The sequence below is a fragment of the Populus alba genome, chromosome 5, assembly GCF_005239225.2.
Source record: "Populus alba chromosome 5, ASM523922v2, whole genome shotgun sequence".
NCBI classification, from domain to species: Eukaryota; Viridiplantae; Streptophyta; class Magnoliopsida; order Malpighiales; family Salicaceae; genus Populus; species Populus alba.
Genome location: NC_133288.1, coordinates 6,017,998 through 6,034,164, shown reverse-complemented (window position 1 = coordinate 6,034,164; position 16,167 = coordinate 6,017,998). Strand labels below are relative to the sequence as shown.

General features: G+C 33.7%; 2 protein-coding genes across 2 annotated transcripts; one reads left to right on the top strand and one right to left on the bottom strand.

Moving 5' to 3' along the window:
- Positions 1–267: 267 nt before the first annotated feature.
- On the bottom strand, positions 268–6,343 carry LOC118039596 (uncharacterized). The gene is made up of 9 exons (XM_035046347.2): positions 6,128–6,343; positions 5,959–6,005; positions 5,657–5,722; positions 5,125–5,165; positions 4,219–4,355; positions 3,902–3,992; positions 2,623–2,694; positions 1,744–1,856; positions 268–645 (listed from the first exon to the last, which is right to left on the bottom strand). The coding sequence occupies exons 1-9, from the start codon at positions 6,237–6,239 to the stop codon at positions 530–532; spliced, it is 795 nt and encodes a 264-aa protein (XP_034902238.1). The 5' UTR covers positions 6,240–6,343; the 3' UTR covers positions 268–529.
- Positions 6,344–9,301: 2,958 nt separating this feature from the next.
- Positions 9,302–15,188, top strand: LOC118039583 (MICOS complex subunit MIC60, mitochondrial). Its single transcript, XM_035046330.2, has 12 exons — positions 9,302–9,596; positions 9,723–9,789; positions 10,168–10,902; positions 11,566–11,667; positions 11,756–11,908; positions 12,018–12,095; positions 12,261–12,353; positions 12,439–12,558; positions 13,806–13,883; positions 14,033–14,212; positions 14,574–14,675; positions 14,764–15,188. The coding sequence occupies exons 1-12, from the start codon at positions 9,586–9,588 to the stop codon at positions 14,998–15,000; spliced, it is 1,956 nt and encodes a 651-aa protein (XP_034902221.1). The 5' UTR covers positions 9,302–9,585; the 3' UTR covers positions 15,001–15,188.
- The last annotated feature ends 979 nt before the right edge of the window (positions 15,189–16,167 follow it).

The window sequence follows — 16,167 nt, the reverse complement described above, 5'->3', positions numbered from 1 at the left end:
AACCATCATCAAACACTTCTCATTGAATAAAATATCTAGTTTCCATCTAGTTATTCTCATTTAAGAACTGAAAAATTACAAAAATAATTTTTTAAACCAAAATAAAAATTACAAGAAATTATTATTAGGCATATATTATCTCCATGCCTTAAATTTCAGTTCTTTATCTTTTAATTTTATATGTGACCATAATTTCAAGGCTAATTGGAGAGGGGTTGAATTGAAAAAATAAAAATAAAAATAAAAATAAAAACAAAAACAAAAACAAAAACAAAAACGGTGAAAAAAGAGATAGAGAGGGAGAGAGAAGATCTCCGTCACAAAACCCATAATTTTTTTATGTTTTAGGTAATCTAGTCTGATCTACAATTTTTCAACAACAAAGAGTGGATACGACCGATCGAACATTATCGCCAACATCTTGAAACCGCGATTCTAAGACCCCCACGTGGAGTTAAGCCGCCTTGTGTTATCGCCACCATGTTACAAGTTCCTATCGTTGTCTCGCTAATTCGTAGCATGGATCTATCTACTCGCTTTCGTCCTCACTTTCCTGAATGTTCAAATGATTCACATTCCTTTCTAGTGGCGGAAGCCCATCTTCGGAATCATCAGAAGAGCCTTCATTTTCACTTAAATCAGCTCCTGTAGCAGCATCAACCAGACATCGGGTCAGATGTTAATTCTGAATGCTATAATTAATATCATCAAAATAATATATCTATTTTCTGCAATGAGATTCCAAGTATCAAGATTCATTTTAAGAATCTAATGGAAACAGCCACGACATTGACATCCAGATAAAAGAAAAATAGCATAAGCTGGGTCCCATGGGAAATATACAGAGGGATTCATGGGCAAAAAGGAGCACAAACATTACACCCAGTCACTGAATTTTAGATTTAAGAGAATTTTAGGGAGAACGCGCCAGGCTCGCATTTGCCTACCTTAGAAAGGAGTTCCAGCAGGAAGGTACTCCACTAAATATATTGTTGCATGGTGCATTGGTTGCAACAATGAGTAGAATTATGAGAAGGTGTTTCAAAGTAAATCAAACGGAATTCAGAAAGAATCAAAAGCAGGATTTATAGTAAGTTTCTAAATAAATCAAACAGGTTTCACAGAATACATGACCAGAAGTAAATGTATATAGCATTTAGTGAAAGTAAGGAATTAAGCTAGCAAATGGTTAAAATCAATGAACAAGAGATGTTCATGGATGAATGTTTTGCGATCTACATTAGCTGATTATAAGTTGCACAAGAGAGAAATTTGATCATATGTTGCCGATGGCGATGGCATTGAAGCAAAACAGTAATGGAAGAGCCAATTGAAGAGGTATCCAGGATTAGTTTAGGGCATTCAGGTGCTTCATCAATGTAATCAGAGGTCAGTGTTACAACCCAGCCTCTACTGAGTGATGAATTTCAAAGGTACAGGTCAGGCAAAGTAGAAAAATGTTACACAAAAATTCTATTGGCATGGTAAGAATAAATTAATATTAGTACATAAAGCTGAATTTCTGTTGTATTGCTAAGGCTCACAATGTCCGTAACTTTAGATTCATTATCCCAATTAGATAGGATATATGCTTCAGATATAAACACCACACTGCTTTTACGGATCACAATAAAATTATACATAAGAAATATGTTTGATTCATAAAATAAAAAATAAAAAAAATCATAGTAGTAGCTTTAAGAAAGTGAAAAAAAGATATTTTCTAGACAAAAATTAAATTACCTTTAGTGTCTGACACAGCCTTTGGAACCTCCTTTTGTTGGGTTAGCCAAGCATTTTGGACAGAAATGATTTCAGCACTGTTTCCACATTCAGAGTATGATTTTAGAAGCTCCCTGCACCATGGAAGTTGAAACAATGTGAAGTATGAATATCAATAGATCATGACCAATTAAACAGAATGTCAGTTCAAACATTTCACTGAAAATGCTGTTATCGTGTCTCATTTCTATATAAACAAAAATGAGTACATGCCACACCATTTGTAGGGTTATGTTTAGTAAGTTCAAGTATGTAACGGTTGCACCTCTAGAAGATAAGTTTATGTCTTAGCAGAGGCTTAAGAAAGCAATTATAATATTCAATTTGACATCCAGAAAAAACCCTTTTTTCTCAAACAAAATTTAGATACAGGATCACCAGGTAATCCATGGTAGCCGAGACTTGAGACTCTAACACAAAAGGATAGCAAGCAAAATACACAAATCTCAAAGAGAGCAAGAGCACACCTGCTGTAACTTTTCCACAGAAGTAGATTTAAGAGAAACATTACAAGAATTCTTTTTCCAAGTTTCTCAAAGCACAGATAGAAGATTAAATAGTACCTCAAGGAGCTGGAACCAAAAACCACATTAACCACCATAATGGCTCCAAGAAATCTTTCATGGTAATGCACATTGCAGTTTAAACACAATCTTTTTTCATCCTAGCGATTCTTAATAGAGTTTAACAATCTTTAGGCCATATGCAGGGCAGGAAGTTAAAAGATGCTGCATACAAAAACCACATTCCTTAAAACATTCATGTTCTATTAACTATGGTATTCTTACATACATTTATTTATTTTGTCTGTGTACAGAGAACAGCAGTCATAGAATGTACCTGTTGAGTGACAAGAAAGCATGTCCCCACTTGAACTTGCCCAGCAACAGATTCGCAGTTTCCTCTTCCCCACTGTTAGAGCATAAAAGAGCAACATGAGAACATAGAAAGATAGCTTTACAAGATGCATATGCAACTATTACCCTGCAAACTTAACAGATAAATCCATATTTTAAAAGTTGAGGTCAGATAGAAACTTAGGAATCTTCCACCAACATTAATAACCATATTATGTTAGATTTGGATTAAGCCCTTAAGTAATTTAAACATACAAACAATTGCCACCCAGAGTCCCAATCAGATGCTCAATATGCCACTAACATAATACTAAACAGGAACTTTTTGTGAGTAGTTAGTAGTAACTAGTTTCTTATTCAGATTGGAGTTTGTTTCCTTTTTCATAAGGGATTCCTGTTTTGGGCTATAATTTAGGGTTATTGGTCTGCCTATATAAGCATAACATGAATTTTGAACAGCCATTTTGAAAAATGAAATTTGAGCCTTGAAATTTCAGTCTAACCTCAATTCAAAGCCTAAATAGCATCTTAAACCATAATCAATAAACTTAAAACTGGAATTAGGCTTTATGGGCTATGGTTTAGTGGTTGTTTAGTTTCAAATTAAATCAAACTATGATAGCAAACATGTTGAGCCAATATCAATTGATGTAGAATAGATAGAAGTAATTAAATTAAAAGGTTGATCTTTGTCTAGTGCATCAATGATTGGTTTTAATGGTTGCCTTGAGTTTATGGCTGTCTGGGCAGATTTATTAGAAAATTTTCTCTTGGATGAAATGCACTAAGAATCCATCCAATTGAGAATGGGTATTTATCATAGAAAAAGTGGAGGCTTCACCAATGAATATGCTGTGAGGCCAACAGTCATGCACAGAAGGCATTAGTTGAGACCACTAACATGTTCATAAGTACATGAGGATTAGAACAAAATTAAAAGAGTAACTTGCATTGTGGATGACACGTGGCCCAGATTTGAGCCTCAAACAATTCTAATCTCAAATAATGGTTGAGATATTGCAAGTTGAAAACCTGATCTTGCAAATATAAAAAAAACTATTAAGCAGAAGCCCATATAGAATGTCTATTGCATTTAAAGGAGTCTTAATGGTTGAAAACATTCATAAACAAACAACACCCAATCAATAAACTTGGTTAAAATATATTTTAAGAGTAATGCGTGAAAATCAGAACCAAAAAGACTAAAAAGAAATAGTAGCATAGGAATTAATTCCAAGTAGAGCTTCAGGGGAAACTAGTACCATATTATTAATGCGGCAGATAATGCCTCTACACAAGATAGCTGACAAGGTCGACCATAATTTACTGGATTTGCTGCTACTAGCCATGGTACTGCAATTTAAAACAAATTTTCAATTCCATAGAGAAAATCCTAGCAAAAGATATACAGTCTGGTTAGGAAAAAATAGCATATTCAAGATGAATTAATGAACTGTTGTCAAGAATTGAATAATAAACAATGAAATGATGCAAAACACATTCGATACAACTGATAATAATTCCCATGTAGATCTGGTTCTTCCAACTGACATGATTTTAAAGGAATGAATGTTCATACATAAGCGAGGAGAAGCACATCGCAGTTTGACAAATGGTACATCTTCCAAACGTGCCCATGAGCAATCCACGACAGCCAATCCTTTCCTTTTAATTAAGTTATAATCTTCTCTGGAGACACAGTGACTCCCAACAGGACTGCCAAAAGAGATAAACAAGGATGATAAGATAAATACAGAATCATGTGCCTAGGTTCCACATAAGCCTAGAGAGAATTCTCTGATGAAACACAATAATTGGTGCTCCCACAGTTTGCTTTGCACTAGTTTTTTTCTTAATACTATTTTTTGTTCTTGGGGTGGGGATGGGGATTGGTTTGCATGTCCAGAAAAAAACAGTGTATCTATGGAATCTTTTGGATCCACCACAACCTAGTCCTCTCTATCTGGGACTTACCTCACCAGTATAAGCCAGCCAGTTTTCCCCAAGCATTGTAACGGGTTTTTTTGAGGCAGTGGCACATGCCTTGTGGCTCTCATGGATGGAAATTCTCAAGTGTTCCAAGGGTAGGAGTAGAGCTAAGGACCTGGAAAACCCTGAGTCAAAGGTCACGAGTTCTACTCCTCATCACCTGAACCACACGCACACATGTATGTGCGCGCGCTTTTGCGCGCAATTTGCTTCTTTTACATAATTATAGTCCATATGTATATGCAGTGAAAATCAATTATTTCAAACTCAGCCAACCCCACTGACATCTCCATCCCCTTCCCAAAACCGTAATGTAAAGAAGCTTCCCAGTTATTTATCAAATCCAATCTACTGAGCATGTCTAGCAAAATGCTATAGGTGCTGACCAAAATTCCAGGAAATGCATTATGAAACAGATAATTTGGTGATGGACACATGCAAAAATGCCATTCATTTCCAATGACAGCATTAGCAGTAGAAAGATTATTTTTGTTACCTCAAAACAATGCCACCAAAACCACTACTGACACGCAACTCCTGCAAAAATCATTCAAAATCCAGTTAATGGCATTTGTAGTATATGTTCCAAGACTGAATCTTTTTATGCATAAAAACTCAAATAAGCATAAACCAGTTGATGGTTCAAATATATGAAATTGACTACACTCGTGCTATCCAGTGTTTACCAAACCAACTTGTTAGACAACACCCTTGAAGCAGGAAAATGAGTTTGTAGAGTAGTCTTATTTCAAAAACAACCTTCCCTTAGCAATAGATAGAAAAAAGATTGCACACAATGAATTGCCATCACTTCCTTATTAGTTGCTTCTATCAATCTATCATCACAACTTCTTGTCAATATGTATCTGACTAATGATTTCTTATTCAAGCGTCTGGAATCAAATTCTTTCATGAATTACAAACTATATTTGTGTGTGTGTGTGTAATTCGGTAAACACAGGGCAATTTACAGACACGCATAGCCAGGACATAGTTCCTGAAATACAGAAAAAGCAGCAGATACTTTCTTTCAACAAATCAAATCTTGCAAGCTTGCGCCCTGTGCACCTTTTTGCATCACACTGCCCAAAATCCTGAACAACAACAATGAACCAATTACATTCGCGACCACAAACTGAACTGGAACAGAACCTAACCAATAACATGCTAAAAACAAAATTCCATTAATTCTCAGCTGCAATAAGACTACCTGTCTATCTATCAAGAAGTAAAGCATAAATATATGCTTGAACAATGCTAGTGACGTAGAGAGAGACACTGACAAGACATCAACACAGAAAAAGAGTTTTGGACAAAAAAGGAAGCATACCCACATTGCAAGCTGAATTTTAGGACCTGTTGTGTCCTCTTCAGGATCTGAAAATAAGAAGAAACTTGTTAGCCCAAGAAAAGATTAACACAGCAGCAGCAATACATCACACACTTGGCACCCATAAGAAAAAGCAGTAACAGAAAAGAAGCACAAAGTGATTTGATACCTTGATCACGTGGGAGAGACTCATCTTCCCTGTCGAGGTGATTGGTCCTGCTAGATTGACCACGATGAGAATTGTGGGTTTTGAATCGCCTACTGGGTTTGTTATGACCCATGATGTCCTTAGAAGAAGAGAAAGTGAAAATTGAGTTGCTGTGATTATGTTAATGGACTGCTTTATAAGTTTTTATCGGGAATCAAACCAGTGTGATAGCGGCATTGTTAGGCTGGTCTCGAGTCATTCATCCGGGTGGGTCGGTTCAGGGGAGAGTATAGGTTTTCAGAAGAGATATTTATCTATCTAGTCCCTTAATTTTGAATGAAATTATAAAGTAGTCACTTACGTCTGTGTTATTCTTTGTAATATTGACTAGATCGGTGTCCCGTCCTAAGCTGCGGACCGAAAAAATAAAATAAAAAAACAATTTAAGAAACGATTAAGTTTTTAAAAGAATTAAAGAAATTTGATAATCTAGTTAGATCCTGAATAATTTAATAATATAATAAAAAAAATAAAACAACAACAACAAATACAAATAATGTTCTAGACAAAGCTAGGATAATATATGAAACTCATCATCTAAACATGAGATATATCCATAATATATTTATTGTGTATTCTAAATCATGAAGTTGGGATAATTCAATAAAAAAAAATTTAAATACCATAATGACATTTTTTTAAAAAATGTCAAATAACAATATCAAAAAAAAAAATAAAAAAAAAAAGTTAGCCATTGTTAAAATTAATTTGTAATAGAAATCAACACCTACGTAAAATTTATTGAATAAAATAAAAGAAAAACAAATATTATGCAAGGCCTGCAAATATTAAAAAGATTATAAAAATAAATATTTTTAAAATAAATTTAATATATACAAAAAATACATATAAACTATATTAACCTCTTCAAAAAATTAAACATACCTAATATAATTAAAAAATAATCATTATTTAAAAAAGACTAAACAGGTACAAAAAATAATGAGGGGTATTAATTAAAATATAAACTTAAAGATTATTAAAAAAAATACATATAAAATAAGGTATTGATTAAAAAAAAAAGAATGAAGCTAGGCATTGTGGGGTTCTTTTTTTTTTTTATCTAGAAATTTATTTTCAACTTGACAATAAATACTTAGAAAACACCATAAAAATCTTGTCAAATCAATCCATAACATCCAAAAACATCAAAACAAATGCCTTAAACCCCATAATAAACTTGAAACCAAAAATCATTTTGAGCTTAGATGTTTTTTTAGACATTTTCAAGGGGAAAAATATATAATTCGAACTCCCTTGTGAAATTATTTAACATAAAAAAATTAATTGTTTTGGTTGTCAAAATCATCACCAACAATAACTTTATATTTGTATGTCAGAATCCAACAAGCCCCTCTCTCTCTTATCTTACAAAAAAAAAAAAAATTAAGTATTAAAATTAAATTTTTTAAAATTAAAGAAATCAGTTATCTAATAGCTTAAAAAGATGATGAACTAGAATGAATTATTCGAATAAATTTCAAAGCCACTGTCTATGTTACCTGATTTTTTCATCTTGATCATCTATTTTTTAATTTAACTCTCTCTCTAAAAATGCTAATTTGAGCTTAAAATAACTTAATTATAAAATATAAAAATTCAAAAATCAACTTATTTTTTAAAAAAAAAGCATTTTAATCCGCAATAATCCGTGAGATAATAAACAATAATGACACGAAAGTGAAAGCATAAGCCTTCTAGTTTCTTTTGATTTTTTGCGAGCTTGCTAGTTTTGATTTTAGCAGGCCTAACAATTGAATGCTAAGTGCTTGTTTGACAGAGCGTTTTAAAAGTGTTTTTTGAAAAATTTTGAATTTTTTTTTTGAAATAGTATGTTTTTAAATCATTTTGATGTGGTGGTCTTAAAAATAATTTTTTAAAAATAAAAAATATTACTAACATGTTTTTTTTAAATAAAAAATATTTTAAAAAAACAACAAAAACTACATTTTGGCAAGACACCATTAGTCCCTCTTTCCGGATAACATAAAGTTCCGCTATTTTTTTTATATACATAGAAGAGGAAGCAAATGTGTCTAAGTTTATGTGGTCCTGATTTCAGGAAAAAATAAAAAAGTGATTAGAAATAAAAAGTTATTACAAATTTTATGATAGTCTCTTACTTATTTATGATGGCTAATTTTTAAATTTTATTTAATTTTTTTATTTTCTTTCAAAAAATAAAGAAAAGCATTGTGTCAAAAATAAGTTTGATGTAAATAAATAGCAAATTTTTAATATGAAAAATCAAAACAAAAAACATGATGGTGCAAAATAAGATATTTACTGTCATGTCATATAAATGCTATTAGAATCTTTTTAATTATTTTTTTTTAATTTAAATTATTTATTGCCAATGCAAATAATAAAATCATGTTGGGTTAAACACGAATTAAAATTTGTATAGATTTTTATTTTGTGAAGAAATTGAAAGTTTATGATGTGGAAAAATTTCTTTAATATTCCTGGTATAATAATATTGATTGTATTATTTCATTAATGATTATAAATTTTAGGTTTTAAAGAGTTTAAAATAAGTGTAAGAAGTAGTTTAATGAAATGATTTTAATCTGATTATTATTTGATCAAATTAAATTTTTAACAGAAAATTTTAAAGATTTTATTTTATATTAAATCAAAATTTCATCATGATCGGAAATCAAGAAGGTCTTCAAAGCTGTTATGTATGATTATCTTTATTTACTTTATTGCATTTATTTTTTTATTTAGTTTAAAATTTTTAATTTAATTATTATTTAATTATTTATTAATTTTAATGCTAAATGAATTATATTAGTTAAGAAAATTTTAATTACAAATTATTTTTTATAAAGAATTTGAGTTTCAATTAGGATTTTTTTCAATAAAAATGTTTAGATTTAAAACTAAAAATGTTGGATAAAAATTTTTGAATAAAAATGATGGATTGCAAATTTCATCTACAAAACACGACCATTTTTTTTTTATATATAAAAAACAACTAAATGGAAGACAAAGAGGCCTTCATCAATGCAAAAGAAAAGGTGAGTCTTACCAGATACAAAAACACAGGAATTATTAAATTATTTTTCACACTCCAGGTATTAACTAATTTATTTTGATAACTATAAGGACCAATTCATAATTTACTCACCATTACACACATACAGCGAGAAAACTCCCAGAAAACTTCTCGCAGGGTCAGAGAGTAGTGTTGCCCTTTCTCGCGGAGACATTGATTTACCAGAAGAAGGCGGTCATTTCACCATCAATCCAATCCAAAACGACTTCTTCCTTTCAAATCCAATGCTAGCATGACCTAAACCTCGCAAACCCCAACTCCCTTAGACCCCCAAAACTCAAAACCTTTTTATTTTTTTGTTTTTTCTGTGTCATTTTATCAAGCACTTACACTGTAATCGAATATAAGTCTCAAAACAATGCTTCGAAGGTATGGGTTCACTTGTACAAATTATGCTCTGTTATGAATTTTGGGTTTCTTTTTGTTGTGTAATATGTGGAAAGCTATAATTTGATTATCGAACCTTTTTTTTTTATTTGCTGCGTTGGCTGGCAGGTCCCTTTTGGAGCTATCGAGTCGTCGTCAATCCATAAGGAGGATTCCGAGGAAGATTACTACTCAGGCATGTTTATTTGGTAATTTTGCAATTATATTTGGTGATCTTGATTTTAGATTTGAAAGTAATTCATTCTCAATTCACGTAAATGCTTGAGAGTGGAGTGTATGTCAAACCCATAATTATTTGTGTTATTTTATATTGATATCATATGAATTCAACCTATTAAGCTCATGACTACGGCACCAGTCTTGAATGTTGATTTATTTTTTTTGCACTTTTCTGTGTTTGAACCCGTGATTTTCCTTTTTCATTACTGGGTTAGTGTTGTTTTGGGAATATATACTTTTATTCTTCGCTAGCTTCTTGATTTTTGGTAAATGATTGTTGTTGAAGCTAATGTCTAGTTCTGTTTTTGGGTTCTGGTCTGTGGTGTACTTTCAGCATGTGCCCCTATTCCTTTCTCCAAGGAAGGAATTCTCGACCTCTTTCCAGAAAAATGCATCCCCAAACGGTGGTCCAAATGATAAATCAGAGAGGAGAGGATCCCTTTTAGTGAAAAGCTTAGGTGCAGTTCTTGTTGTCGGGACATGTTATTATGCAGGTTGGTTAGACCCAATTATTGAATTAATTGATAAAAAGAAGCAGAGTTATGTTAACTCGGGTGGGGATAGCATCGATCATAAAGATGTAAAAGTAGAGGAAGTGGTGTCACCCATGAGCGAAGAGGCTAATAAATTAAGCCATTTTATAGATGAGGCTGCGCAAAAGGTTAAAAGGGAGTCAGACCTTCCTAGTGTTGAAACCAAGGAGGAGAAGGTTGAAATTCATGCTGACATTCCTCGTTTTGAAACTAAGCATAAGGTTGAGACTCCTACAGATCTTCCTCATGTTGAAGCTGATCAGAAGTTTGAAACTCAAACAGATCAACCTCATCATGAAACTTTAAGTGAAACAGAAAGTGATAATCAGTCTCAGGTACACCATGAACCAGAATTTTCGCAACATACAGGCTCTGAAGGAAGTCTTGGCATGGAGATCCCAGGTTTGAAAACTACTAAAGAGCCAAATGAGGGAATCCAAGTTACACAAGTACAACCTCAGGCCACGGGGGTTCCTGTAGAGAGTGAAATAAAAACAGTACCAACACAGAATGTCACTACAGAAAACAGATCAGAGGTATTCTTGATAGTAATTGCTTATATTAATTTTTACTTCATGTTGCTTTGTATATATGTTGGGAGCATACTGTAGAAGGTCCCAGCACAAGATTTTTTACCAGTCCTCTCTGTATTAGCTGCCTGGAGTTTTGGCAGTCTCTTGTATTCATTTTCCGGGAAAAGAAAAAAGTTAAAATTCACAGTAGGGAGCAAGATATCAAAAATCATATCAGAATATTCTGGTGCTTTAGGATAGCAAAAATCATATTAGAATATTCCGGTGCTTAAGGATAGCAAAAATCATTTTATTTCCATTTTATGTACAGAGGGGTCTTTCAAAGGCTGGCTCCTTCAATATGGAAACCAGCTAAACTGATATTAGATTTGTATTTGCATCCTTGGTGACATATTGAAGTGGATTTGGTGTATGATCGTGCGAAGTGACACAAAAGGATCTGTATGACCCCATATGCTTTGGTATTGAGGCTGTGTTGCTGCTGCTATATCCTTGGTAACACATTGGGAAGTCATTCACTAGGCATATGATGGTAGTGCTGGTTTTACATGCTGTTATACTTATTCTGTGTACCATAAAAAGGAATTTTAGAATTTATTTTGCTCTTTATGTTTGTTGTGCTGTTGTTCACAGCTTTAAAAGCTTTTTTGATTTCTCATTGAGCAGGCTGCCTTCAGTGAACATTCAGGAATATCAAGTCTACTTGATTCATACCATCTCAATGATAATGCTGAAAAGAACATCACAACAGAGGGCCTTGGAGAACAGGTTGTTATAAGCCTGACATGTCTACTATGTGCATGTTTCTGTAATCGCTGGCATGTGCTTACTTAATCACTATTCTTTGGAACTACAGGCTATTGTTAGTGCCATAGAAGAACTGAATGATGGTTACATAACAAAAGATGGAAAGTTAGTTTTGGATTTTCTCGAAGCAATTCATGCAGCTGAAAAGAGGCAAGCTGAATTGGATGCCCTTACTTTTTCTGAAGAAAAAAGAGCGCTGAAGGTATCACTGTTGCATACTTTGTAGCATGGGCTTTTTTTGATCAATGGCAACTGCATGTGTCCTTTTTTTTCCGGTTATCCATTTGCATTAATCCTTCGCGCTCTTTCAGGAGAAGTATGAAAAAGAATTGAGAGATTCCAGGGCTAGGGAACTTATGTGTGCTGAAGAGGCAGCAATGTTGGATAAGGTTGTACAGATTACTGTCTTCGTTTCATGTCTGTAGTATTGTAGTGAGAGATTTAATAGAACATGCAGATGGTTGGAGATAAGCTATCTGTATAAGCAAACTCTCCAGACCCCTTCCATCAATGTAGTGCCAACTATAACTAGATGACAACTTCTAAACTTTCAGGAAATAAAGAGAGAGATAGCCAAAGCTGCAGCTGCAATCAAGATGCTTCAAGAAAGGATGGAAGAGAAACTTAGGGTGGAGCTCGAACAGAAGGTTTGCGAATGTTTTTTTAAAAGATTCTTTTTATATGCTTTGATTTGATAATGCATAGCTCAAGTTGCAAACAATTTTAATGCAGGAAAATGAATCAGAAATGAAGCTGCAAAGGTTTCAGGAGTTAGCAAAAGCAGAATTGTCCGGTGCAATTGCAAGTGAGAAGGCAGCACATATTGAAAAGATAGCTGAAGCAAATCTCAATGTAAGATATTTCTTGGAAATGGATGTTCTTCCATGATTTATGTTAATTCATGGTTTAAAGTTCTTTTCAATGGAATTTTCAGCTTTTCAGAACAAAAATATTTGGTATGCATTTCTGTTTTTTTTTCCTTCTTAATTTTGGGAGATATTTAGTAGGATGAAAAATGAAGAACATGTTCATTGTCATATTTGCTAAATATTTGATAAAAGGATGCACGAGCATGTAAAACTTCAAATTCATCTAAATCAAAACAGGAGCTGTTGGAAGATAGAAGCTTTTGCTGTGAGGATTGTACTGGAAATGATATTCAAACTAGTTATCTTCTCTACTAACGACAGTTTGCAGATTAGGTTTTATGTTATGTTCTTTACTTGTGTGTTTTTTTTATTTCTTTGACATCAAGACTAAAATTATAACATCCACGTTCCAGGAAAAAATTCCATGCAGTTAATAAGAACATGTAAGATTCACAAACAAAACTCAGTCAGGTTTCAAACCCTACTAAATTGTGTATTTAAGAAGGATAACAAAGCTTGCCTTTGTGAAGGAACAGGTGAACTAAACCTCTCAAGGCATGGCATGGATTGCACTTGCAATCCTGGTCAACAGATCAGCACACTCCTTTCCAGCTGGATTGGTGATTGCCAAACCTTTCATTTCTTCCTTAGGACTCATGATCTACCTCAATGACAATAGGCATGACCTTCCCGAGATCAGGCTTCCCTGTCTTGGCAGTGAACATCATCATACCCCCCACACAAACAGATGGCAAGCAGTGCAAACTACCCTCACTTTCTTTAACTAATATGGTGTACAGGTTATTAGCACCTGTGTTGTTGGCACAGTTCTGCAACCTGCTGTTCCTTTACAAAAAGAGTTTCAGGATATTATGCCTAGTACTTGCAGGATCCATATTTACAAAGATGAACTGTATTTCCTTAAAGTCCTTTAAAGAGTAGCTCATCAAAAACATGATTCTTTGTCCAGTAAAAGTCATGCCACTTGCATAGTTGCTTGGGAAACTTAATCTTGAACCTTACACCTAGACCATTGTAGCGTATTATAATAATTCTGCATAATTTTTCATTTGTCTTGTGTATAATGCTTCGATATGTAGATGCGTGTATGCTTGTTAACTAGCATTGCACAGCAATTAGCATTTATTAACGTCTTCCACTTTGCAATTTAGCACTATGGATGTTTCTATTACGCCAATTGTTTGGTTATAATTTTTCTTATTCTTACAGATTAATGCCTTGTGCATGGCATTCTATGCAAGATCTGAAGAGTCTCGTCAGATTCACTCTGTTCACAAGCTTGCTCTGGTAAGGATTCTTGTTCTTTTGCTTCTTTTCTAGGATATAAATGTTCCCTCTCTTGTTTGTATGTGCATGCATTTGTGTTATCCTTGTGCGTTTCTGATATCAATGTTTGTCTAGCCAGCAAATTGATGTACTGCACTTCCATTTTACAGGGAGCTCTTGCATTGGAAGATGCACTTTCCAAAGGACTGCCAATTCAGCAAGAGTTAGATGCTTTAAACGCCTATCTTGAAGGCATTGATAAAGACTCACTTTTGCATTTGGTTCTATCAACTCTTCCTGAAGAAACAAGGCACCATGGTACCGATACGTTATTGGAATTGAATCAGAAGGCAAGTCACTTGTTGGTCCATTTGTTAGTATGTGCTAGTAAATGGTGTAATCCAGTTGTTCAGAGTGAGTGATGTCATTTTGTGATCTCTTATCAAACTTAGCTGCATGAGTATTGCCATCGGCAGATTACAAATCAAACGCTGCTCTGTTTATCATAAGTTTATTTTATGGTTATTCAATTGCTAATCTGTAGTCTAAGATGTCAATTTTCTATCCTGCACTGGTGTGCTGATAATGGTTGAATGTCTTTGCTTTTATTCTATAGAATACTTGAATGTCTTCAAAGCTGGCAATTCACAAAATCTGGAAGTGTTTCTGCTTTCTTTCTAATATCATTTATCAATCTTTATTCTTATGCAGTTTAATGTCATGAAAGGGAATCTACGACATTACATTTTGATCCCACCAGGTGGTGACGGCATCTTGGCTCATGCTCTGGCACGTGTTGCATCCTGGTTGAGGGTAGGAAAATATGAGATCTGTCTCTGGAAACTTTCTTTGTATTTGACACTACCTGGAACTAAACTATTTTGATTTGTCTTTGGTGCAGTTTAAAGAAGTCGATCCCTCTGGTGATGGTATTGAATCTATTATTAGCAGAGTTGAGGGTTTCCTTGCAGAGGGAAAGCTCGCTGAAGCAGCAGAAGCTCTCCAAAAAGGTGTCCAAGGCAGCCAGGCAGAAGAGATGGCTGGTGATTGGGTGAGGAGAGCAAGGAATAGAGCTATCGCAGAGCAAGCCCTAACTGTACTTCAGTCGCATGCCACTTGCGTCGGCCTTACTCAATGATGCTACCTTCATCGATCTAGCATCTAGCTTGCGATATTTTTGCCTTTTCTAATCTTTTACGCACAAAAGGAGAGCAAGAATTACTGTCCTATTGAGCAGCTTGAACTTACAAGAGCTTCACAAGGGTTGTGAAACCCAGAACACTGTAGATTGAACATACCCCGGATGAATAAAATTTTGTTTCTTTCCGTCCCCTTCCATGAACACTACGTTTTCTGGCGCAGTAATGTGTTTCCTGCTATTTAATAAACAATTCGAAAGTGATAAGAACCCGATCAAGACGAGCGGAAAAGGAGCTGGATGTTCTATGATACTTGTGGGCTGTGGCCGTTGAGCTTGATTATACTTTCTGCTGAGGCGACACCGACAAGAACAAGTTAACGGATTCTTTGAAAAATGTGCTGATGATTTCGGTACAAAAGTGTGTTTGCTCCTTTTTCATTATAGTATAAAACAGACTAACCTTTTTTAATTGTTTGATCATTGATGGCGAGGAGACTTTTTATTTATTTATTAGTACATGTTTTTGAATATCTGATCCTCCTCGGAGTCCATGTGCTTGAAAGAGATGTTATTAATCGAAGTAAAAACAAAAAAAGTAAGCGCATCAATCAAATCACAAAAAATACTGTATAGACATTATTAAATGTTATATATATATATATATATATATATATAATGCTTGTATCAGAAAAAAATTAATTATTAGGTTAATTGTTTCAATCCCTGATTTTTTCAAGAAAAAATAAAGGCTGAATATCTATTCGTTATTAGGTTAATTGTTTTAAATCAGTAAAAAGTTATTTAATTTTGTCCAATCAAACATGAATTGAACAACAAAAGTTTTTCTCGAAACCGGGCAAAAGACATGATGGAAAGATTGGACAGCTAGGATTGCCTTGATAAAAATATCATGGAAGGTAACTAACAGCATGCAATTATCATGCTTCGCTTGCACTGTATTTGGAACTTGGAAGTATATCTGTCTTTTGTTGTTTATTGTGTATATATCTATATATATATATATATATATATATAAAAGAACAGGGGACAGCTTGAATGTCTGGTTCTTTAGATCTGATGAAAATTGCACATGAAGAAACATGCCCTGCTATTAATTATAAATACTTAATCATTTGAAAATAATATTATTACATGAATCCTATC

What these genes read in the sequence shown, in the direction of transcription:
- LOC118039596 (XM_035046347.2), bottom strand. Translation starts at nt 6,239, where the DNA reads ATGGGTCATAACAAACCCAGTAGGCGATTCAAAACCCACAATTCTCAT. An exon ending in GCTTTCTTGTCACTCAACAG is followed by an intron (nt 1,857 to 2,622) that starts GTACATTCTATG and finishes TCCATGGTGCAG; the next exon opens with GGAGCTTCTAAAATCATACT. An exon ending in GGCTGTGTCAGACACTAAAG is followed by an intron (nt 646 to 1,743) that starts GTAATTTAATTT and finishes ATGCTGCTACAG; the next exon opens with GAGCTGATTTAAGTGAAAAT.
- LOC118039583 (XM_035046330.2), top strand. An exon ending in CGAGGAAGATTACTACTCAG is followed by an intron (nt 9,790 to 10,167) that starts GCATGTTTATTT and finishes GTGTACTTTCAG; the next exon opens with CATGTGCCCCTATTCCTTTC. An exon ending in CAGAGGGCCTTGGAGAACAG is followed by an intron (nt 11,668 to 11,755) that starts GTTGTTATAAGC and finishes TTGGAACTACAG; the next exon opens with GCTATTGTTAGTGCCATAGA.